The following is a 25,894-nucleotide window of genomic DNA, read 5'->3' as shown; positions in this document are numbered from 1 at the left end:
AACTATTGTCTAATTTCATAATTTTGTCTTCACAAAAATTACTTACTAATGTTAAAGAATTAAAATAGATTATCTTGGTTGCCTATAAGTCATTCATTTTTATGTATGTATTTGTTAGTGAACTTTCTGATCTTAAGTCTAAAATAGTAATAGGCAATATAAAGTCACTAATATGGTAAAAGTTAAAGATATTAAGTTCATTAAGAACTCATGGTAAAGCACCAGATATATATATATATATATATATATATATATTTGATCATAACAGACTAACACCTATTTATAAGTTCACACAATAAAGAAATGAAGTACAACTTAATTCAAAATAACAATGAATATTATACAGATTTAAATAGAACCTAACTACTTGAAGTTTAACCCAACACGAAAATATATCAACACAAAACATGTAATTTATTACATGACATCGCATGTGTACATACAACAAAATACATTTTATCGTAAGGGCATATATGAACGAAACTATCATCTAGTTTAAGCAATGGCTTTGATACACCAATACAGTACAACCTCGTTTATCCGGACTAACTCGGACCAAAGACAATCCGGAAAATCGAAAATCCGGATAATCCAGGTAATATGGGTAATAAGCAAAACAAATCCTTAAATAAGCAGACATACCGTTTGTTACGATAATTTTTCACATCATTTCTTAACAAACAATGGGTCCATTGTCTTCTGTTTCAAACATGTGTGGCGTTTAAATGAAGCACAGTCACGCAAACGCTTTATCATTAATAGCATTTGGCGTACTTATGGTTACGTTCTTGCTATCATAGTTAAAAATTATTATCTATGTGAACATTAAATTTAAAAAATGGCTACAAATCTGATCCGGATTATCCGGAAATTCGGATCAACGAGGGCTGGAAGAATGAGGTTATGCTGTGTTTTTGCTGTGTGGAAATTGGTTATTTATGTCAGTGCACCTAAAAATAACGATTTGTACTTATAAGATAGGTAACTGGGAACATAATCTATCTCTAGTTCTTTACGTTATTTTTTTCTCATGCTGATATTTTGCTAATTTAATAGAAGATATAGATTTCTAAGAATTTTCAACGGCTACAAAGAGTAAGGAAAATTTAAAAATATATAAAATTAGCAAACTATTGTTGCCTCAAGAAAAAGTTTTTAAATAAGATAAGGTTTTCAAATATTTCAGATGATGATTCATATTATCTCTCTTCAGAGGATATGGAGGCAAGTGCTACAAATATTGAATATATGTGTTCGGTCCAGGGTAATCATATAAATAATGATAACGGAAAATCGATCGTTACATTCTGGTGTTTAGTATATACTATAAATTTGATCACTAGGTGTAGAACAAAATATTGTTTAAATTCACTACTGCATTATTTCTGTTCTGTTCTCGAACAAATAATGGGTTAATACTACACTATGGCTTTGACCATATCACTAAAATTGTTTTAAGCAAGAATTGTTTCAATATTAAATTGTTTACACAATTAACTTTTTTTTTTTTTTTTTTTTTGCTACACAAAATCGCGCGGCTGAAGCAGAAATCGCCTGTTTCTATGTTAACATCTCCATCAGTAAACAATTGTTACAACATTAATATTCTAGCACTGAATGTTATAATATAAAAGCACATCTAAAATAAAATCGCTTGAAAAATAAATTGGTCCAAACTTTAAGGTGTTTCCAAGTAAACTTAAAAAAAAAAAAAAAAAAAAAAAAAAAAAAAACTAAAATTATTTCCGAATTTGTTAATACAATGCCATCTTTTCAAGTACCTATTGCATTATTTATTGACGAGAATTCAATTGAGGTTACTATATACTCTTTTTCTCACCCTGACAGGTTGTAAACGTAATGTAAATGTTGCATTTGTATATATATGTAATAATTGTATTAGATAAATTACACAATTAACATTTTTTTTAATGCGCCATATTAAAAATCGTTGTAAAATTTTCTTTAGTAGATACATGTTGATCCAATGCCAAGCATTAAATTCTTGTTATGGCATGATTCTTGTGTTGAAATAAATACTTCTTAAACTAAAAATGGTATAAATAAAGCAATCCAAAATAAAATCAAGACTTGACGCAAACACTTCTAGCATTCTGCTATTTTTCTGAAGTTCTACTATATGACGCTTCACTTTCTCAACCTCAAATTGAGGTTTTGCCCAGCTTTTTACCCAGCTTTGAGGTGTTTTACCCAGCTTTCAGTCACCTATATCACCAATAGTTATATTATGTAATTAAAATTGTATTTTGCAGGTCTCTCAAATTTTCTTGACCATATTATGACTGCCATATTCTTTATTTCTGTTGTAATTAATATTTATACATTAGTTAAGTATATTTCTTTACATCCTTGTTTAACAGACCTAGATAAGTTATTTAAATCTAGTATATTTTAATACTTATTGTATTTCATATTATCAGTATATGAGTAAGAATAGTAGAATTGCTCAACGCTAGAGATTAAGGTATCACTTCATTATTTCTAGAATGTTCCATGTCTTTTAATTCTTTATTTATTTGTAAAATAATTAGTCAAATATTGAAAAAAATAAGTAAAATAGTAAAATAAAAGTTCCTAAATAATACAAACATCAAACACTAAAAGCATTCTATTAATTCCATACCATCTTGCCACCTGTCTACTGCGCTTGTAATAGATAACAAAATTCTACCAAACAACAAAGTCTTTACAATTTACGTTTTCAGGTATTTCTGACTTTATGAAGCAAGGCTTGATCCTTTTGCTACTTATAAATATGGCAAAAAAATATTATCTTTCATACTTTTCAGTATTTTCTCCTGTATAAAGTGTTTAAAAGTATTTTATTCCTTAATGGTCCAGTTTAGAATTATAGCACTTGCTTATCATTATACCATTTTACATTTTCATGTTTTCTCTCTCTCTCTCTTTTTTTTTTTTTAAATAATAACTTTAAGCCTATAAGATATTGTGTGTTCAGAATGGACATGTACATGCCTAGAGAACAGGAACTCATTACGTTTATCATTAATCAGTGGTAGAGCGTTCACTTCTGCTGCATGCGGTCCCTGGTTCGATCCCAGCTAGCGCCAAGTGAACTTTGTGGTGGACAAACACCGTGTGCATGGGTTTTCTCGGGGTTCTCCCTTTTCATCCCACTTTTTGCATTCCACCATTTCATTAATTTTTCATTATCACCGTCTCCTTTAGCCTAATCGGCATAATCATGGGACGTAAAACTCAAAGATTTTATTCCATTTTTTTTTATCGTTAAAGTTTACTTACCTTTCGTGGATTCCGCGAAAATCTGAAAAGTTTTGACAAAGTGATTTAATATATCAAATTCTTTCCTGTATGTCTCGTTTTCTGTTCTTTTCTTAATAAATGTAAAATCTCAAATTATTCTTAGAATGAATTCTTTTGCTAACAAAATAAAAGTGGCGTAGCTTCCAATGTTCTGTGTTTCTTCATTAGAGCAGAATATAGATATTTATTTTCAAATACTAATTTTGTTAGATCAAACCTTTGTGTATTAAGTTAAAACAATAAATCATGCATTTGTGTTCTTCTATTCAGATCCAAATATATAAAACTCTTTTAAAATAACGTTATGAGTAAATAAATATACGTGAGTCATTATATAAGTCATGGCAACTGCAATATGCTTCAGCTGCTTAAAAAATGCTGCGGCAACAGAAATCTTTTTTCAATGCCACTAACGACAGATAGCCTCAGCAGCGCCCAACCTCCTCCCCCAAGTGCTTGAGTGCAATTCCTCGAAATTTACCATTCTATATCCTCTCAAAAATCGTTGTAGAATAGCCTTGAGTTGACTATGACAAAAACCAAAATAACTTGCTTTGTAGATTAAACTTTTAAGCAACTATATAAAAAAAGGAAAACATTTGAGCGATGCATTACACATTGACAGGTGGTGTTAAACATTGATGAATTACAAGTAGTCGACTGTGTTCAATGCCTTCACTGTAATTGACAGAGATGAGTCGCTATGGGGAACTATTCGAATGGTGTTGCTGTTTGGGTGGGTACGTAATTCTATTCTTATGCTTTTGAGTACATTTGTGGATATTAAAGCGTGTACAGGAGCAATAAATTCGCATCTATGTATCTTTCCATTGCTCCTTTCTGCTAGCATCTACACGCAGATATCATCTATTAGTATGATTTTAAAAAGCAACTTTCTGTGACCTGCAAACTAACAGATTAGAGTTCCGTTGCTGCAGTCTTTATGACAGCTGTAGCAAAGTTGCCATGATTTATGAAGTAACCTTGGTATTATTGAACTTGTTATAGTTTCGGTATTATAACAGCGCCTTCTTCAGAGTATTACCGATATCTACAATTCAAGGATTAAGTACTAAACTGAGAATATTTATGCTTTTATTTTTATTCACCAATCTAAGAATGCACATTTCACTTTCTTGTATTTGCAGTTAACTTCTCCAGACAGTGCATATTTTGGAAATACAAATGCTGTATTTTTGTTGCTCAAGAAATTGTTTTTCATTCAGGTTTCAAGCGTAAAGCTCTACTGTAATATTTGTACAAGCTTTGCTTTAGTAGACTTAAATCCTATTTAAACTATTCGCTGAGTAAAACAATACGTTTAATGTAAAAAATAATAGAGTGTAAAAGTTTCACCAACTATCCACTTTGGCTTCATCAGACACTATAAATACATAAGTAAATGTTTACCTGTGTATTTATAGTGTCTATGAAACCAAGTGGATAGTTCGCGAAACTGTTACACGTTAATAATTTTTACATTAAACGTATTGTTTTACTCAGCGAATAGTTTAAATAGGATATAAAATTCAATTTTGATGTTTAAGACTGTAAATAATGGAAAATAATTTACACATGCGCCCATAGTTATCTTTATAATGCGATTTATAGGGCACTTTGTTATCAGCTAATATTTTAACTAGAAAATAAAAGTGAAAATACTTACATACGAGCTTTCTGGACTGTTGGAACTGTGAGAAAACGTTGAACTTGAAGTTGGTTCCCTCCATAGGTGGCGCCGTGAAGAAAGGCGGAACCGAATAACGCAGACCAGAAAGTGTACCTGTCTGTTGGATCTGGATTCCAGCTACAATAAACATTTAATTAAGAATATTAATGTTGTAAGGCTATAAAATTAATTAGTAAATTAGTAAAATTAATTAGTAACGATTGTGCCTGCTGCATTGTGCAACTTTATCATGGACAATTGAAACCAATTTAGGGTTAAATTACGAGATTAAAAGATGGATGATAAGATTCACTCTTTTGCTCGTACAATTTTCCGTATGTGTTCACGGATGTTTTCAAAATATCCTGGAATTTCCCAAATAACAAATTTTCTACAGTACAAACTCTAAAAAGATGCTATTACCACTAAATGAACGATAATTATATTTTCTGTTAGGAATGAAATATGAGAATGAGGAATGAAATATGTTAAAGGCAGTATTATTTTGATTATTGAATTCATATTTGAACAAATTATAATATAAAGAGCAGATATTCTCTTATAATGTTCTTTCTCAATTCCATTTAAATTGCCACTCAATTAGATTGCCCGAAAAGTGAGTTTCTGAAAGCCTTCAAAGCTTAGAAGGTTTATTTTTCAACAATAACATAACTTGTGCATAACTATTTTTCTACATGCTGCCGCCATTACCTAGAGGTTTAAATAGAGTACCCAGTTTCTAAATCTGCAAGTTATACAAATTGAACTATTTAGTGACGTTTTATTTCATGGCTGTCAAAATTTATGCCACTGATTTTTCTTCATAAGTGATAAACGCTAGACACGAGGTCTGGAAGGTGCATGGTTTAAATTCTTACAGCAGTGTAGCGGTGATATTCAAATTCTGCCATAGTCGGTGAGGGTCTCTAGTGTTGTATTTACTTCACCTACAAAGCATGTCTTGAAATGACAAAGATCAAATTAGTCAGAATCCTCTAAATACTTGCTTAGTCTAATTAGCAATGTACATTTTTTTCTTGTAGATAACAGGTCTGCAATGGAGCCGCTCGCAGACAAATTCAAAGGATGTTGTAGCAGGGATATCTTGAGGTTTTTCTCATTAAACAAGGAGTACAGAAATGCTTATTAAGACAATGGCAGGACGAGGCAATCAGTACTAGACAGAAGAGGACGTTGTTTCTCTCAACAGTTGGAAAAAGTGGAAGGCTTCATGTTTTCCCGGAATGAGGATGTTAGTTCATAAATAGTTATAACCGCTACCGGGTTATAGAAGATTTTTTTGTGGACACTCTGTATATTTTGTAAAGACAGTGATTATTATTTTCGATTTGTACTTTATTCTGCGACGCATATAAGTTCTTTCTTCGGTGGGAATTGCTTCTTTCCCACACAATTGGACAAAGAAGTCTTTTATCGCTTTTTCATATATATATTTAAAACATTGATTTTGGTGAGAATATTTCAGTTAGTGGCGAATCATTTCAGAGTTTCTCCCTGACTTATTATTATGCACAGTATATATTCTATAGTTATTGGGAACTGAATTAAGTGCTTTCTTTAATCGCTTATGAAACATTGCAATAGATTAGAGCAGACTAGACCAGAACAGGTATTCAAGTGACCAAAGTGGCACCAACTGCGTTGTTTTGCAGTTCGTTATCTGTACTTTCTCACGCCCGAGTTATCGCAGTGTGTCGTCCATTGTGGGTAGTTGACTAAGATTAACATAAATTGTTTTCTATATTCCGTTTGCATGTGTATACAGGTGATCTAACTGAGTGGTTTTTGGAATGAACTGCCAACACTCTTGAGTCGACCATTGCAGCCCGTACCTTGAACTTTGGTGCTCAGGGAGTTTGACTCCGGTACTGTATGCAGCAACCACGCACGTTGCGTTGGGAATCAAGTATTAATTTGTGTAAATGGACACAAGCTATTAGCCGGTGAAGGACGTTTTCTTACGGCTAGCCCCAACTAGTGAAGTTCCAGGTTCACAAACCTTGTGCGTTTAAAAAGTTCAACACGCGCCCTCCAACATCAGCATTCTACTCTCTTTTTTTAATTTGCTGAAGACTCATCTTTACGCTTCAGGATTGTTTGGCGCAACAACTGGATTCCTACGTGAGATTGTCCCGACAACTTTTCCCCAGTGCTAATCCCCCAAGTGCGTCAATGGTGTGAGAGAAGCATATATATAAAGGGCTACAGCGCATTAGAACAGCAAAGTGTGATTTTAGTTATGAAAATTATTATACATATTCTGTGTTCAGTGTTGTGTTCATTCCTCTTCGTTATTTTTTTAACATAATAGTATTCTAATAAATAAGTATAGTGTTATTTAATCTAGTGTGTTTTCGTTGTTTGCGTGGGTGATGTTTGTGTGCGTTATGGTCTGGATGACCGTCTGATCGTCCGTGAGGTTTTCGAGACGAGACACCCGAACCTCTCGGCGCCTAATGCTCATCTCATCATTGAGACCGACGAGCGATTTGGGAACAATTTGTAACTCTTCTTGGAGAGGTCCTTCGTCCTGTCCAGGTAAGTTCCAGTCTCAGGAGAATACTTCTTGGTAGGACCACGAACCACGAACAGTGACCAGATTACACGGATTAGTTACAGATAAATGTCCGCCCAAACAGAGACCTCTAATTGAAATGGTTACATAGTCTACAATCATGGTTTTGTAGAGTGTGGCTTTACTTACGCCTGAAACCAGATATGGCCGTTTTGAGGATCAGAAGAATCGGAGCAGGAAAGGACCTCTAATAACGGGTAGTTCAGCTGGGTGGTTGAAAGATACCGACTGAGTGGTTACTGGATGTTGAGCTAATGTCGGTATCTGCGGCGGTTGTTGGTGCTGCTATGGACACTAGTAATAAAGATGTACCTCATGTCCAAAATTATTGTCGCATATCTATAAATATGTTGTTGTAGGAATATAATTTGGTAACGAATTTGCCCGGTATTTCTTATAATATTAGTATGTACATACTCCGCAAAGACATGTATGTGGCAAATTTCATGTCAAAAGAGCAGCAAATAAGAGCAATAAAACGAAAATAAAACTTTCTTGTCCATTTAGCAATATATTGTTTTACTCATTCTAATTTTCGTACGTATAATTCTTTTCCTATGAAAATTACCAGAAATATACATTTCCCGATTATACACATAGTATCAGTATTAAAAGTATCCTGCAAAATCATTATCAAATTATATTCTTACAAGAAGACAGTTACAGATATGCGACAATCATTTTGGACATGAGAGTACCTACGTTTGTAGCTCAGGGATGTAAGTTTACATCATGTTTTCATCTGTAGCTTTCCCCCGATATTTAAGAGTGTTATTCTCTTTAAGGGACAGGAAACTATGAAGTTTCCAGTCTACTGTTTTGAGGCAATGTCTCACTGGATAAGCAACACAGATGATAAATCTCTACGAACATTTGTTTTACCTTGTAAACATGACCTTTAGAAAACCAAATTACATTTCCGAACTGTGGCTCGTACCCGATCCAGTGTTTAGAACACAGAATTCTTTCTCCCGTAGTGGACTTCCTCATGTTCTATATGTACTACCAGGAGTAGGGCAAGTGGATTTCTCCACTTTGTTCTTTAGGTTCAAAGTTTTATCAGTTACTAGAGTCTAAAGCGTTAGATGGTTTTCTCAGCTTGCTAAGTTGTATCTATATACAACCATTTTATTGGGTAGGTGTCAAAGGAAAAATCCGCTTTGACATTTGTTGGGAAACTCACCTCAGCAACTCTACGCAGGGATGGACTAAGGTCACGCGTCTAACATTACAAACTCTGTAGATCTGTAGTAAACAGGTTGAGGAAAACGAAGACTGTCAAAAGATAGTGTTCTATGAAGGCTCATCATGATAATATAAAATCACGAGTGCTAAAAGCTTCTTCTTTGCATGTAATCTTTGTCGAATTAGTGAATAGATACGTGGGAGCTAGATTGTAGGAGCCCAGAACCAGGTATTATGAGCTCTTTGCGTGGCAGTGTCCACTCTCATCTTTGTTCCGATTTCAGTGGTGACATTCGAAGTATGACTCCAAGCGTCGAGAAAGAAACAAACACTGATGTTGTTGACATATCCCCTTTCTTGCTTTGAACTACTCGACTACTAGACTTACTTCAGCTACGTGATGCTTTGTAGAGGTAACCAACCACTTAAAATTCCCATTCGATGCAACATGTGTTCTTATTAAACTTCACAGAAGAAACGTACCTCAGCAAATTGTAGGGTAAACATTTATTTCGTTGGCATCTGAACATTGTTCATTCTAGCTTTAGAACTGCGTATAACTTAGATGAAAAATAAATATCTGGAAAGTAAACTCTTATATTAAGAACTTGTGTAACAGTTTCGGCAGAAGATCATTTCCTTCATCGGACACATTATCTGAAGATGTGTCTGATGACGGCAAATACACTGCCGAAACTGTAATACAGATCAATAATAATATGTGTTTGGTTTCATCAGACTATTTTTTACTTAAGTTCATTGACATATGCAGAATGTACTTATAATGGCTGTTAAACAAAACATCTTGTAAAATTTGTTTGCTGCTTATAAGATGCGAGGAAGTCTTACTTAAAAAGGACGACTCTGTTGGTGTCGGTATTTCTCTGCCAAACGACATCGAAGCCACCGACGTCCATAGTGCCTTTGATGAGGACAGCGAGCATTGATCCATATAGAACGAGTACTTGGAAGGTATCCGTCCACACCACAGCCTTCATTCCACCCTGAAAGAAAAATCAACAACTTAATAACAGAGGACTCCAGGAGAGATGAAATCTAGTAAAACTAAATTTTGACTTCCAAAAAAATTGAACCAAAGTGTTTTTGTATGGAAGCCTTTATTTTGATATCTTCAGCATATCCTGAAAAGTAGACTTAATTCGAGCTGTGGGCTTTTTTCTTTAGGGATGTAAATTCTAGATTTATTTTTACAATTATATCGAAAATGATAATTTTTTTCGAGGAAAAGTTATGACAAAAATTGTAGTTTAAAAAATATATATACAAAAAAGGTCCTTAGACTTTTTCTTCACAATGAATAATTTGAGATAGACTGAATTATGTCTGAACAGAAATAGTGCACACCATTATAATATTACATATGATTTTCCAGTGAATAAAAATTATATTAGAGATATGTATTTTACTATTGCGAAATAGTTTAAGACTTTCTACAGAACAATTAAATGTTACAGAATATAATATTTATGCTCTTTCAACCAGTGTTCGAAGTAAAAAAAAAAAAAAAAAAAAAAAAGTGGTATGTCTTATTACGATTTTGACTCGACATACCGACTATCTAAATGTTGAAATGCAGTGAGAATATGCCTAAAAGATTACATTTCTATTTACAAAATGACTGAAATCCATTGGAGAGCTTCTTTGTAGTAATGAGGGGGGGGGGGTGGAGATATGGAAAGATTTTAATTCCTCGCCAACAACTTTCTGAAAAAAAGACTAAAATATATCCTCTTGTATTGTATTAAATTGTGGAGAATTATACATGAAAATGCTCAAAAGCCGAATGAGGATATTAGCAATTTCCTGTGGGAAAACTCTCGGCCGCCCCACTCAACCGTGGGGTATTCCAAATCCCCGGAAGTTCCGCCCCCACATCAGACAACCCCAAAGCCGCCCATGCTTAAGACACGGCATTTATTTGCATTACACACATACATAACAAAGAAACAATTCAATATGGGGGCATCAAACTATAAACTAGATGAACTTCTTTGAGGACACCTCATTTTAAAAACAAAAAGTAGGAGAAACATAACAAAAATGTTGGTGTTGTCAAGTTAAATCTTTTTACGTGCAAAACCATTCGTCAATTACTGGGTCTAACGAGAATTTTAGGAATGATAAAAAAAAAATGGATCAAAAGATTGTGATATTGGCCAATAATTAGTTTTCAGATTAGGGACCACAACATTTTTAAACGGACCCTGAGTCGAGTTTTCGTATTTTTTTCCCTAATAAACACATCATACTGAGTTAAGGGATAGGTTGGGTTTGGCTACATTATATGTACGTAGTTCTCCAGATATTGGGCGTACAAGAAAATGTGTAGTTCTCCACATATGGGATGTACAAGAAAATTTTTGAATGACCTCTAAATCGGATTTTCGTATTTTTTTTACGGAATAAGCACACCATACTGAGTTAATTGATAGTTCGAGTTTCACTGCAGTATATTTAGTTCTTCAGATATAAGGTACAAGAAAATGTATGGTTCAATGAAATATATAGTCATTCAGGGGATGACCGATAGTTGGGGAATACCGACACTTCTAAACTTAAAGCGCTGTCAATTCTATCTCTAGGTGAAGGAGTTAGTGTAATCGGTACTAAGTGAAACTGTGGGATGTATGGAATGTATAAATGTAAAAGTTTAAAAATTAGTAGAATAATTTGACGAGAAAGGTCTAAGTTTATGAGGTAAGGTGTGAGAGACATGTGAGACGTGAAGGGTCACTGTAAAATTTGAGTATGTTTTATTAAGCTCTTGTTTAGAAGCACTGGCGTCTCTAGCATGTAAAATTGGGGGGGGGGAATCAAAGAAAGTGATTTAAATGGTACTGCCTAGCCTAATCTGTTTATTAACTTCGATTCCATTTGTTATCTTTCTGCTTACCTTCACGGAGCCCCTAAGGTATATCAAGAACTCGATTACAATCGTTTCACAGCCTGAATATTACATTTCAAATAAATATTATTATTATTTATATGATATTCTGTCGTTAGTAAATAAATTAAATTAGAATAAAATATTGAATATTTTGTACTTCAAAATATTGGGGGTACGCGTCCCCCTCATCCCCCGCCAGATACGCCCGTGTTTAGAAGTAAAAGTTGTGTTGTTCAGCACTCATGGTGGACAACATACAGCTGAAACTTGTGCAATCACAGGTAATTGATTCATCAGTGTGCAGTGTTTCTAACTTGCAAAAATATAGTTAAGTGCAACATATACATTCGGGGTACTTTCGACACTAACATTTGGGGCACTTTCGACAGATGCTTCTTTTCCCCCTTTCGTTGTGATTTTTAATAACTATATATCAAAAATACTACATTAGCATTAACATATAGAAAATAAAATATCTACATCCTTTTTCCATTGCATAAGATGCTCCTGGAATTTGAACAAAATGTCAGTAGCCATAGATGCTGTAAAGAATGTAATGCTACTTGCTATTGCTTCAAGAGCTTTTCAAGTCCCTCGGATACATTATGTGACAGGTTATTGAAAGTTAACTACAAGAAACATTTTGGTAAACAACAACATTTACTGAAGAAGACGAACAAGCACTAGAAGAAAAGTTAGTTGTATTAAACGGGTATGGATTCATCCAAGAAAATGCGATGTGGTACTGTAAAGCTAAAGACATTAGTGCCAAACTTTTAACATCTGCACAGAAAAGGTTAGTTAGAAAAATAAAAGAATGTACAGATAATAAAATGTTGCAAAACACAGTAATAAAAATGAGAAAACTCAAAAAGAAAATTATTGTGCTATCTGCCGAGGTCAGTTTACGGCAATTCTGCTGATTGAGTTCAAAGTACAAAATATTTTCATCGGTTTAACGAGGACTATGTTCTTCATCCAGACGATCCCTTCTTTGTGTGTCAACAATGTGAAATCTCAGACAAATATGAGTACAACGTTTTCTCTTTCCTGTATCTGAAGATAACATTAATATTTTAATCCATAACCACACTTTTGGTAACATTTGATTAACATAAATTAACAAATACTTTATCATGAAGTACAGAATTTTTCTGCTCTCTGCACTAGCTCATATTTAGTACATTATTTTTTAAAAAAGAAATTCTTGTTTCATATATTTCTTGTAACTGAACAAATTTTGTGATTATTCTTTCCCTCATTTGTAACTCAGTGACATTTTTAAATATGTTCCGGAGAGAAATATGTTCTGGCTGTTGTGTGCGGATATTGCGGTACGCAATCATGTTTAAGCGCCAAGACTGAAGAAAGAGAAAATAATGCAGATATCAAACAGAAAGAGAACAAATGGCTTTATTAGTTCCACAAATGATAATGGAGTCTCATACAAGCAAGGAAAAACAACACTCATTATAAACATTCTCCACAAATAGTAAGTTTTAAGCAGTGTTGCAAACTTTACCAATGTTTATCGAATTTCCGGAACGATTTGAGATATCAAGTTGCTGAAAACGGCAAAATAATTTGTTCATCTTTGAAAACTATAGAAGTACTTAAATATAATAATTATGTAGGCACTTTTAGAAAAAAAAGTTTTTCAAAAAAAGTCAAGTTTCTGGCCTAATATAGCGTCCTTAGTTTGCAACACTGAATAATCAGTTTAGTATTATGCGTTTACCTTTAAATTGTAGATTTGAAATATGTAGTAATCTGATGTAGTGCTATTTGACAGAATATAACTTTATGTTGGATACTCAAATTTATATAAAATGATTTTTTCTTATTGATATTTGGCCCGTACACAATATTTCTTTTAACTATTGGTCAAGAAGTTATACGGTTTTCTGAACTTTAAAAAAATCATATATATATGATCACAATGATAGTGTTATAACGAAGGCTATACTCCAAACTTATTACAGTATATGCGAGGTGGCTCAGTGGTAGAGGGTTCACCTCTGGTGCATGGAGTCATTGGTTCGATTTCGGCTCGCGCCAAATGAGCATTGTAGTAGACAAACACCGTGTGCGTGAGTTTTCTCGGGGTTTTCCCGCTTCCTCCCACTTTCTTCATTCCTCCACTTCACTCACTTCTCATCACCGTCTCCTTTAGCCGAGCCGGCATAATTGTGGGACGTAAAACTTAAAGATTTCATTTCATTTCATTTTCATTACAGTGAACGATTTTTTAAGTGGTCAATTCAAAGGCTGGTAATTTAGGGATTATCCATGTCCGTAGCTGTCATTTCCTAACAGCACAAGATGTGCTAGGCATGTGCCATTTAGGTGTTCCAGCTACTTTTTAGGTACCCGACACTTGGCACATATGATATTCATGTGCTAGGTATGTACTTCAGATACCTACAGTTTTAGGTACTTGTTACACCTAATTGATATTTGCAACTATGTACCACAAATATAGAATTTATATACCTGGATCAGTTTCGCACTCTAACAGTCATTTGTTTTTATGTCGTCACTTGGGACATATATTTGTTATGTTCTTGGTACGTCCTTTAGGTACATACTGTTTCAGATACCCTAACAGCACAAGATGTGCTAGGCATTCTACATTTAGGTGTTCTTAATTCATCTCCTACATTTGATATATTTGTTGCTTCTTTTTCTAAGCGATTGTGTACTAGAAGCAACAAACGCTTCAACTTTATTAGATGGGAACTATCGCCGATCATATAAAAGTGAATATGAAAGAACCATGAAATAAAGTAAATAGAACTCGTCATTTTGTTATAAAATTACATGGCGAGCAGATTTTATCTCATCCCAAACAGTTATCGTCGAATACACGCGGTTAAAGGAGCACTCTGATAGTCAAATTCAAAAGACCTCAACAATTTATCCCTCTACAAGCGACGTTCTCTTCATCGCCTCCGTGGCCGTGCTCACCCTACCCTGGGGTAAATTTTTTTCACTTGTTTAAAGTGTTTTTTAGACTCACCTTAATGTAAACACAGTACTCATATAGGCGATTTAACATATTTTGGGGGAGTAATTTTATGGTTCATTGACGCTTATGGCATGGGGAACATACCTAGAACATACTAGGCACGTTCCGCAGGAACATGTCAGGCATATGCCTAGGGGCGGACATAGACTGTGACTATCACTTGCAATCCATTTGATTTCTCTCTCATAGGTACATAAGACATATACTGGGCACATTCCCATGTAGCTGAGGGAACATGATAGGCATATGCCTGCTATGTACTTGTGCTGTTAGGGTTGTTAAACAAAAACTGTTTGATAGCACAAAAATAAAAATATCGATTTGTACTACTTTTACATTATTTTAGTTAGTAGTTAGCCACTAGTGACAAGAAAGCCACTGAGAGAGACAAGTTTCCGAGTAATGGACCTGTCTCTGAGGGTCCCCTAGAACTCCTGCACTGTACATGTTCTTACTGGAGCCAATTGCGAGTCATTATATAGTTTGGAAATTACATAAATTCTTTCACAGATTGCTGCTTCTTAGAGCAACAGGTTTATCTGGAACACGCCAAATATCGTAAAAATTAAATTAATATTAAGTGGAACAGACAGACTAATCCACATAGTGTCGAATGGTAGATGCTCGCTTCAAGGTTAAGTACGTACTAGAAAATGGTACAGCTAGATTTGTAAATATTGTTACCCATGAGACGAGACGAGACGAGACGAGATGGGAAATATGGATGTTTTGTCTCGTCTCGTCAATTGTTGTATAATTCTCCTCTTAACTCAATTCTCGAAAAGCTTTTCTCATCTATGTACAAAATTTATGATCTGATTTTTTTCTCTGAATTTCGTGTATTCTCATATTCCTTAAGTTCTCATATTCCTTCCGAGTCACGGAAGGCCCACGAAGAGTAAGGGTGTAATACAATAACATTTAACCATATTTAATGTATTATCGGGATCACGCAGTGAGATATAAAATATCCGTCCGTTACTCCACCCGATAGATAGCCAGAGCGATTATCTCGAAGGAGTTCGTTAATGGAGTCAATCTGTTAACGCAGTGCTATTCAACCGGGAGTACGCGTACCCCTAGGGATACGCAAAGATGTTTCTGGGGGTACGTAATCCTAAGATAAGTATATTTCCAATATTCGACCAAGAATCGAGGAGTTGGCGTCCCGGGAACAAGCTCAGTCATCTCATTAATAGGTTACTTCTAAAATTACTTTTAGTATTTTGAATTTTTAACATTGTCCTCAGTGTACGAATTATCAGGGAGGATGAGGGGAAAATCCTCCTCAGTAGAACTGGATGTCTCTCATATGTTATGAGATTTCCGATGTTCATTTTATGTCGGATGTGCACTTTATCCCCCTGTAAATAGTCTTTCGTTTGGCACATTGATTGTTCTTTTGTTGTGACTTTATTTGTCCCCCTTTTTAATCAACAGAACATGTATATTACGTTTAATAAGTTAATTTCGATTTAATTTCTTTTAAACAGCTTCAGGGATACACAATAGGATAGCAAACTGTGTCTAGGGGTACGCAAGAAAAAAGGTAGAATAGAACTTCGTTAACGTGCTAACGGATAACGACGACTTTAACAGTGCCTATCTACAATTTATATACTATATGCAAATAAATTTTTAAGTCCTCTTGTTTTGTAACGAATAGCTAGAGTGATTATCTCGGTCTTGTTAGTGGAGTTGAGTTGAGTTGATTTTGAATTTAACGTCCCGTTTAGCAGCGAGGCTATATGAGACGTGGACCTACTGATTAACGTGGAATCCGAACCACATGAGCTCCCGCCGGGAATCGAGTCTTGTTAGTGGAGTCAATTTGTTAATATCTTAACGATTAACACGACTAACTTAGTCTATTCATATTCTATAGATGCAAATATTTCGTGTCATTCTTTCACCTGTGTTTAACAGCGTTTACTGAAGAAAATTGTATAATGATCTGTGGAACTTTAAACGTTGATAAATGCTCTTCACTACGTGCGCACAAACACTTCATCAATTTATAGTTTTTTCTTAAAAAAAAAAAAAAAAAAAAAAAAAACATGATTCATGTAACACTAAAATATTGTTTGAGATATAAGACTTGGGAAACTAGTCTCGTCTCGTCTCCTAAACGAGATGAGAATTGTCATATTTTCCATCTCGTCTCATGGGCAATACTAATTGCACTGGCGTATTTACGATTTTGTTCCGGGGGGCTTTGCTAACTTTCGGGAGGGGCTTTGCCTGAAAATGTGAAAATTCTGCAAGATATTTCATATACTTTACTATAGTAAGTGAGATTTCGGGGGGGGGGGTTAAGCCCGGAAGCCCCCTAAACACGCCACTGACTAATTGTACTATTATTCTTTTTTACTTTTGGAATATGTACAAAAAGTGTGGATAAAACAGGACGAGAAAAGAAAGCCTAAGCATTTTGGAAATGCCAGCGGAAACTTGTTCCTTGGGGAATACCAGAGCTCTCGATCAACTTGCAGAAGGAAAAGGAACAAATAACCACTTGATTAACCTATTTTTAAAAATATGAAAAAAATATTGAAACGAAAACATGATGGATTCAGAAGATGTTATTTCAGCTGAGTCACTGGAAATTCTGTCCGCGTACGCGACTCCAAAATTCGTTGCACCTTCCTGCGCCCTTAGGCAACGGTTAACTACTTTATATGAAGATAAAAACAAAGACTTAAAAGAAAAAAAAAACTCTTTTGATCTTGAACTGGCCACTACAGAAGTTATTCCCTAAGGATATTAACTACACTTAACGAAGCATACATATAAAGGTAACCAAGAAAGTTCTGTCGCTTTTTCACCCACTACTTTCGAACATCGATATGTCGCCTAAGACGTACCTGAAAGATCAAAAATAGCCTCCATTAGAATCGGTGACCTTCTGCCAACGTTCTGGAAGTCCATGGATTCCATCGCGATAGAACTTGGTGGGGCTTGAAGCGAAGAAGGTATCAACTGCATTTTGCACCTCTACTAGGGATTTGAACTGGCGTGTGGGAAAGTGATTGTCCAAGGAATAGAACAGATGATAATAGGATGGTGCAATGTCCGGACAGTATGGTGGATGCAATAGTGTTTCCCATCCAAAGCTTAGAATGGTGTCCCGGGTCATCCTATGCACGTGGGGTTGAGCGTAGTCCTGTAACAGGAGGACCTCTTTGCGATTCAGAAGTGCTGGCTCCAGAGTTTTGAGTTTTTCTTGAGCACGGCTCAACTGCTGACAGTACATAGTTCCATTGATGCTCTACCAGCTGGTAACAGTTCCCAATGCACGATGCCGCGAGCAGTCCACCAAACACACAGGAGGACTTCTTCTGTTGCAGTGCTGGTTTCGGCTGTTTTGGAACCGGTTCATGGGATGCTAACCAATGATGACTGCTCCGTGGAGCTTCGTACAGGACCTATTTCTCATCACATGTCAATACTCTGTCCAGAAATGGCTCCTGCCTCAGACCAGACGGCAAAGAAACACAGGTGTTTGCTCGTGTTGCCTTCTGGCCCGAAGTTAAATCATCCGAACGTGTAGTGCTTCCCAAGTTGATGGAGGTGCTGGCGAATCGTTTCTCCACTCACACTGAATTGCAGTCGCAGGTCCTCACATATCTGGCCACTGTTTATCTCAATTGCTGCTTGAAAACTTTCATTTTGTACATGTGTCGGTCTTTTGACACGTGGTGCGTCTTCGAGTGTTTCGTCACCGTCCTTAAACTTATTAAACCACCGCTGCACTGTCCGCGTAGTCACGGTACCCTCACCAAAGGTTTGGCATATCTTCCGCCCTTCTGCAGCGGCGTTTGACCCCAGTTTGAACTCTTACAGCATACACGCCCTTATGACTCTCTGTGGAGGTCCCATGTTCACTCTGTCCTTACGCAAGCTCACGGTGTAACTGAACTGTCACAAGTAGGTAGTATGTTGGATATATCGACACCAACAACTGACCTTCACCTTTCACATTCAACTCACGGTGTGAGGGCCAATTGAACATAGACCTCCACAAAAAGCGCCAAAACTTTCTTGGATACCTTTATATATACATGCATATAAACCATTATCAAATAACGGCTGAATTAAGGTATCTGAAACTATTTTCTAGAACTTCTATTTGAGCAATTAATTTCCACGTTACTTCCCAGTGCATGTTAATTTCTTCACACTACCTTGCATTAGGACGTTTCCTAGGTGTTATGTATTGATGTCAGTTTCATTAAAATAGGTATATGAAGACTCAGGCAGATGAAATTCGGAATACAAATTCCTTAGTAAAAATTAGTTAGTACGCGTTCCAGAGGTTTTTTAATATTTCACTTCTAAGGGATTATCGGAGGGACGCTTTCTAAAACACTTAATTTCTCATTTTGTATTCACAAAATCGCTCAAGTGGGGAAATTAGTGAACTGTTCAAAGTGAATTTTTGATCATAGTAAGTACTGGGTTGACTTAGAATTTTATTATACTTTGGAATGCATATCCTAAGGAGGAGAAAGGAGGTTCAATTTTTCTCAAAGAACAACGGTTACACTATCTGAAATGAATTTTTAAATGTTGTTAGCAATTGAGTCGAGATGTGTTTTATCACTTCAATTCAAATAAGTATCCTAACGGGAGAATAAGGGGATTAAAATATATAATTTTCAAATATTCCCATATATCTATTCGTCCTCTGCGAAAAACGGCATTCCAGCTAGTAATTACGGAAAAAAAAATGTAAACAACTGCGAGCGAGCTAGAGTAACTGTTGTGAAGATTGAAAAACGTTCCGTCTACACATCATAAATCTGTTGTTTGCTATTATACAGCGAAGCTAATGTGGGAAAGCGGTGGCAGTAATTAATTAATCACTTTTAAATAAGTTCACCCAACGCTAACGAGGTGTTTATCATTAAGGTTACTGGAGTGAAACATAGAACGCCCTAGGCGCATAACAAAATGAAAAGTGATTCCGGAAAGAAGGAAACTCGTTCTTCCACTTTCATCAAAGGATCTTCAGTTAGTTTTTTCTTTTCAATATATTTACACTAGTGGCATTAGCTAGAAAACCATATATACTGGGTGTTAATGAAATATATCGATAAACTTTAAGAGGTGATTCTTCACATCAAGATATATACAGGACCGGATCCAGGATTTTCTGAGAGGGGTGCACCAATAACTATCAGTACATTTGAATCAAATTTATTATTTTTAAAATGCTTTTAGTAAATTCCTGTCTTCAAGTCTAAAAAAGGCCAAAAATGGAAAGAGTTTCATTAAATAAGTTATATTTAAGGCTATAAACATTTCGTATATTTGTATGACTAAATGCCTCTCCAAATATGCCAGATTTAGCCAAAAATTGGCCAAATTGGCACCACGGTAATCTTACAAACGATAACATCACCGAGACGGAACAACTCAGCCAGTTAGTTGTCAATGCGGTTCATTTTAGAATCCAGAATCAACAAAATTTCTTTTCACGAAATTAATAAAAAAAAAAATAATAATCTGCATAGAACAGAATACAACTAAGAGGAAAAATTACCAGACATTTAAGTCGTGCCGGACACCGGACAAGGAGGTCAAGAACCGAACTGTCCGGTAAAATACTGGACGGTTGGCATCCCTAATAGCCACACCGAAGGGCAGGTGACATCCTTTACTTTTCGAGCATTGAGTCAACCTTGCTTCACATCCTTTGCAGGTAATATTGGGTGCCCATTCTTGATTCTGATCAAACTTTGTGGTGGACAAACACCGTGTGCCTGGGTTTTCTCGGGGTTCTCCCGTTTCTTCCCACTTTCTTCATTCCACCATTTCATTCATTACTCATCATCACCGTCTCCTTTAGCCTAACAGGAATAACCGTGGGACGTAAAACTCAAATATTTCATTTCATTTTTATTGATTCTGATCACCAAGAGGACATCTCAAATAACAACCGTATGTAGCTTTTAAAATATTAGAAATTTCTTTTCTTTGAGATTTTGGAGTAAATTCGCCACAAAGATATCAAAGTATGTCTGGTGAGTTTTTGCAGTTTCTCCATTATTTTCTCACGATTCCTACAAAAATAAGAAAGAGGAACATGTAATTAACTAAAGAGAAAATTATCTAAAACTATTGTAATGCAGTCAAGCATGTAGGTAGAATCACATTTAGTGTTTGACTGCTGAGAAAGATAGGAGCAATTTTTACGAACGGCCTTTTTTCTTCATCTAAATAAATCATGATATTTTTATTTCAAGTTCCATATTTCTTGCTTACTTTATTACATGTCGAATACTGTGAATGTAGTCAATTATTCACACAAATATCACTAAACTATTTGTTAGTTAAGGAACTTCTTTGGCCAAAATTGCGAAAAAAAAAATACATTTGTGTCATTGCTACCTCTAGTGTTAATAATATGTAAAGTTAGGAAATCGCAAATAACTCAAAAATTGACGTGATGAAAAAAAAAAACGAACTACAATCTCGTAATCAGCGTATCAAACATAGTAGAAATAAGTGTCGCCACGTTTGGCCTAATCCTCGTTTCGCCTAACCAATTATCTGTCACTTTTATGACAGATAAATGATAAAATTTGTGTCCTCCATTTTAGGCGAAAAAAGGATCCTCGTTTGGCCTAATCCTCGTTACGCCTAAAATGGCGGACAATAAGAAAATATCGTGGAAATTCAACTAGAGGGAAATTATATAAGAGAAAATTCCCTAGTATATAAAGAATTAAGAAATGCAAAATATATAGATTAATATTATATTAACTATTTTCGAGGAATTAAGGTTACCAAAACTCCTTTGTGTATTTACTAGGACAATGGATATATACGAATATGTATGAGTAGGTGAATAGCAAAACCCGTTAAATTCACATTTTAAAATTTGTGACAAATCGAGAAAAACTGTTTAAACACGTCATAATTGTAAAATAACATTAGAAACTAGAGAACATTAAAAAATTAAGAATAATGTGTGTTGGTCTGTCGAAAGCTGTATAATCATACTAGTCTGTGAATTGCGTTATTCAAGAAAATAGTTTGGATTTAACAGGTTTTGCGTATAACAGCTTTTGCATCTGGACGAGCGGCCATTTTTGTTGAGGCTCAAGATACAAAACCTATCAAAAAGAAAGGGAGTCAGAGTCAGAAATCAGTATCATGCCTACTAAAATATTGGGGGGGGGGAATGTATTCAACTATACATTGCACAAGATTGGCACAAATGAATATGGATACATAAATGCTACATTAATTTTGTTCTAAATTGAAAACAATGGATCCAAATGTGCAAAAAATTGAATTATGTAACCTCCTCTCCATCATCATCTACTAAATGGAAATCCATATCGTCGTCGTCCTCTAGTGCATCACCATTTTCTCGGTTTTCTATTCCTCAAAAACCTCTTTGTAAAACGTAAGCTTTGAGCTGCTTTCAATCGTCAAACCCTTCGTAACTACAAACGGAGTTAATTATACCTATCCATATACATTTCTAAACTGAATGACTATATTTTGGAAGAGTTTGTAACCTTTTATGGACTAACATAGGCTGAATAATTATTTGCCAACTATCCCAATATATGAATTTGAAATATAGCAAAACAAAATGTGCAAATGTTGAGTTTGAGCAAAGCAGTGACAGAAAGAGAATCAGAAATGGTAAATAAGTGGCAAAATTTTTTAAACATGTTGTACCAGAAGCATGTTATAATTTTGAATGATAATTGACACGAGCCATTTTAAGAAAGAGGTTCTGCTGAAGCTGAAGAGACCGTTTAGAGAAGAACCTAATCCAACAATGTTCTGTTAAAGTAAAGAGTTACCCTGAAATACAAAACAAACGACTTTTAACCATAGATAGTCCACTCACCTTGTCTTTTTGGCTACATTTCGTTTACAGTTTTTCATGTGTCTTGTACGTTTTCTAGACAGTTTTGGTGTTGTCTGATAACAAAATTATGTTCATCGCTGCTTAGAGTATCGTTTTCTTTCGATTTTGCGTGCATTCTTTCGAATTTGAATTTCTCAGTTCTTCACATAGTAGGGAATATTTTTCTTTTTCAAAAAAATTCCCTCCAGTTTTATCTCTACGATTCTTTTTTATAGTCCACCATTTTAGGTGAAACGAGGATTAGGCCAAACGAGTATCCTTATTTCGCCTAAAATGGCGGACATAAAGCTTATCTTGTATCTGTCATAAAAGTGTTAGATAATTTGTTAGGCGAAATGAGGATTAGGCCAAACGATGCAAGATCGTAGAAATCAATTAATTCTTTTTATGAATAAAAATGTGTGTAGACATGTATTATTGTTATTGTTATTATTATTATTGTTATTTTATTATTATTATTATTATTATTATTATTATTATTATTATTATTATTATTATTATTATTATTATTATTATTATTATTATTATTGAACGTATAACGATTGAATATTACAGCTAAAATCGCAGGAGCCAAAATAATAATAATAATAATAATAATAATAATAATAATAATAATAATAATAATAATAATAATAATAATAATAATAATAATAATAATAATAATAATAATAATAATAATAAATGACCAAAGAGCAGGAAGGAGGCGTGAAGTATGCAGCGTCACGCAAGTATGGTTGGGAGCCACTATTTAAAAATAACATTTGGGATCCGAAAAGTGAGGCGCTCAGAAAACTACTGATGCATAAGATCTTTCAGAAGAAATATTTAGAGATCTTCGAAATATGGTGTTGTTGAAAGATGGAGAAGATAAAACGGACAGAAAGAGAAACAAACGAAGATATTTTAAAACGGATAGGAGAGAAGAGGGCGCTTTTAGAGCATCCTTCTAATTGGACCAATTGGATTGGACACATCTTGCGAAGAAGTTATCTTTCTTTTCATACCGCCATAGAAGGAAAGGTGGAAGGAAAGCGAGGAATAGGAAGAAGAAGAACACAAGTGACCGATGATTTAAAAATAGAAGAAAATGTTGTGGAATTAAAAGAGGAAGCTGAAAATCGAGCAACGTGGGAGAAACATTTCCAGGGCCAAAATTAAAAAAAAAGAAAAACACTAGTTCCAGGACCAACCAAGAGATAGAATAACTAACTAACTAACTCTATGGCCTATGGAACCCGGAGGTTCAGTGCCGCATTCACAAAAGCTCTCCACTGACTTCTATCCTTAGCTAATTGGATCCAGTTTCTACTTTGTATTCCTATCTCTGCGAGATCCATCTTAATATTGTCCTCCCATCTGCGCCTAGGTCTTCCTAATGGTCGTTTTCCTATGGGTCTACCAGTCAAGACTTTGAAAGCGTTTCTACTTTCTTCCATTCTAGCTACATGACCTGCCCACTTAAGCCTCCTAGACTTGACGACCCTAACAATGTTCGGTAAACCGTATAAACTATGTAGTTCCTCGTTATGAAGCTTCCGCCATTCCCCATTCTCGTTCCTCTTGGGTCCGAATATTCTTCTCAGGATCCTGTTCTCAAATACTTTCAGTCTATGTTCTTCCCTCAGAGTAAGCGACCATGTTTCGCAACCATACAGAACAACAGGCATGATTATCGTTTTATATATTTTAAGCTTCAAATTCCTCGACAGAATTCGCGACGACAAGAGATTTTGAACCGAATAGTAACACGAATTCCCTGCTTTTAGTCGACATTTAATTTCTTCGTGAATATGATTTTCGTCTGTTAATATTGATCCTAAATATTTGAAAGTATCCACTTTATCAAAAGTATTATTTAATATTTTAACGCCTCCACAATTTGCCGTATTACGGTCCCGACGCACTTCCATGTATTTAGTTTTCTCTGCATTTACTTCCAAACCCATGTCCCTGCAAGCGTTTAATAAGATCTCTGCATTTATTTCTACTGTTCTCCTATCATCCCCTATTAAATTTACATCATCAGCATATGCCATAACCTGGTGAATGCCGTTCAACTCTAGACCAAGAGACAGAATACTTAATAATAATAAGCGTGTTCGTTCACACGTTCTGTGAAGTGTGGGGATAACCAGTGGCGCTGCGAATTCTGAGAAGGCAATTGATTCCGAAAAGTAATCTAGGAAAATTGTGAATGATAAAGCAGTCAATGTATTGAGATCAAGTTTTGGGAATTCCTAAGGTACTCATGTTGGGTGTTCCATGTTTGCTTTTCTATGCTTTTTGATCGTATAAGGAAGCTGTAGATTGATACTAAAACGTGTCAACGGAACAGACAAAGATTCGGCCTTGAACTTGCAGAGACTTCCTGCGACTAAGGAAGTTTCCCAAGAATTATTATTTTTGTTAAGCCCTGAGAACGGTCATAAATGGAATTACACGTGACTGCGTATGAATCTGCAATTGCTGAGCGTTTTCTTGATTTATTGACGGTAACTCGTCATGTCTCTGTTGATGACCTGTTGGCCATGATAGATTCCAAGGAAAAGGAGTTACAAAAAATCTGTAGGATTTGATCACATTGTTCTTAGTATTGCACTGTTTACGCATCTTGGATTCCTCTTACAGGTTAATCTCTATCGGTGATGAATGCTAGAGCCTGGACATTCAAAATTTTGTTCTTTTCTTGTATTCCATAGGTTAAGTTTTAACGAACATCATAAAAGAGTGATTTTCAAACTTTTTTCAAACCCGATCCTTTGCATGTTTACATTAGAATAGACGGAAAATAGTGAATTATGGAAATAATGTTTGTTGCATTTTTGTTAATGGCTAGCACCTGATAAATAGGAACTTCGTACTTGTTTGATTCACCAATTTGCCCAATCTTAATATACGATTTAGATGTTATTTGGAATAGCCTCTCATTGGAGTTGAAGCTAAGAAGAATTTCGTATTTCCCTCATGGCTATATGGTTAACATACGCGTCTTTGCTGCGGGAGACGCATGTTCGATTCTCGGCGGAAGTTCATGTTGTTCCAATCCATCGTTAAGTTGTAGATCCATGTTTCATGTAGCTTTGGTGCTGATAGCGACTCTAAGCCCCCAAATCGTTATTCGTTAGACATATCATTTGATTTCATTTTCTGAGGCGCCATAGTCACTAAGTAGTCACCTACGTCCACGATTCCCATTCCCAATACACATTATACTCTGTGTTAACTGTTAATCAATCTTGAAAAGAAAGGATTCGCGAATAACTCTTAATCGCTCTTTCCTGTTAGTGACTGTACTTCAAAGTTTATGC

At 35.2% G+C, this 25,894-nt stretch overlaps 1 protein-coding gene across 1 annotated transcript in view; it reads right to left on the bottom strand.

The window, feature by feature from the left end:
- Positions 1–25,894, bottom strand: part of LOC145671800 (sodium-coupled monocarboxylate transporter 1-like) — a 136,008-nt gene that overhangs the window by 49,042 nt on the left and 61,072 nt on the right. Inside the window, exons 6-7 of the mRNA XM_081741031.1 lie at positions 9,606–9,760; positions 4,973–5,113 (exon numbers count right to left, since the gene is read on the bottom strand). Of these exons, the coding sequence (XP_081597157.1) occupies positions 4,973–5,113; positions 9,606–9,760 (296 nt within the window). The remainder of the gene's footprint in view (positions 1–4,972; positions 5,114–9,605; positions 9,761–25,894) is intronic.

This window comes from Thermobia domestica, chromosome 15 (genome assembly GCF_964235325.1).
Source record: "Thermobia domestica chromosome 15, izTheDome1.hap1.1, whole genome shotgun sequence".
NCBI classification, from domain to species: Eukaryota; Metazoa; Arthropoda; class Insecta; order Zygentoma; family Lepismatidae; genus Thermobia; species Thermobia domestica.
Note: the sequence above shows the minus strand (reverse complement) of the source record. Positions and strands in the feature narration are given on the sequence as shown.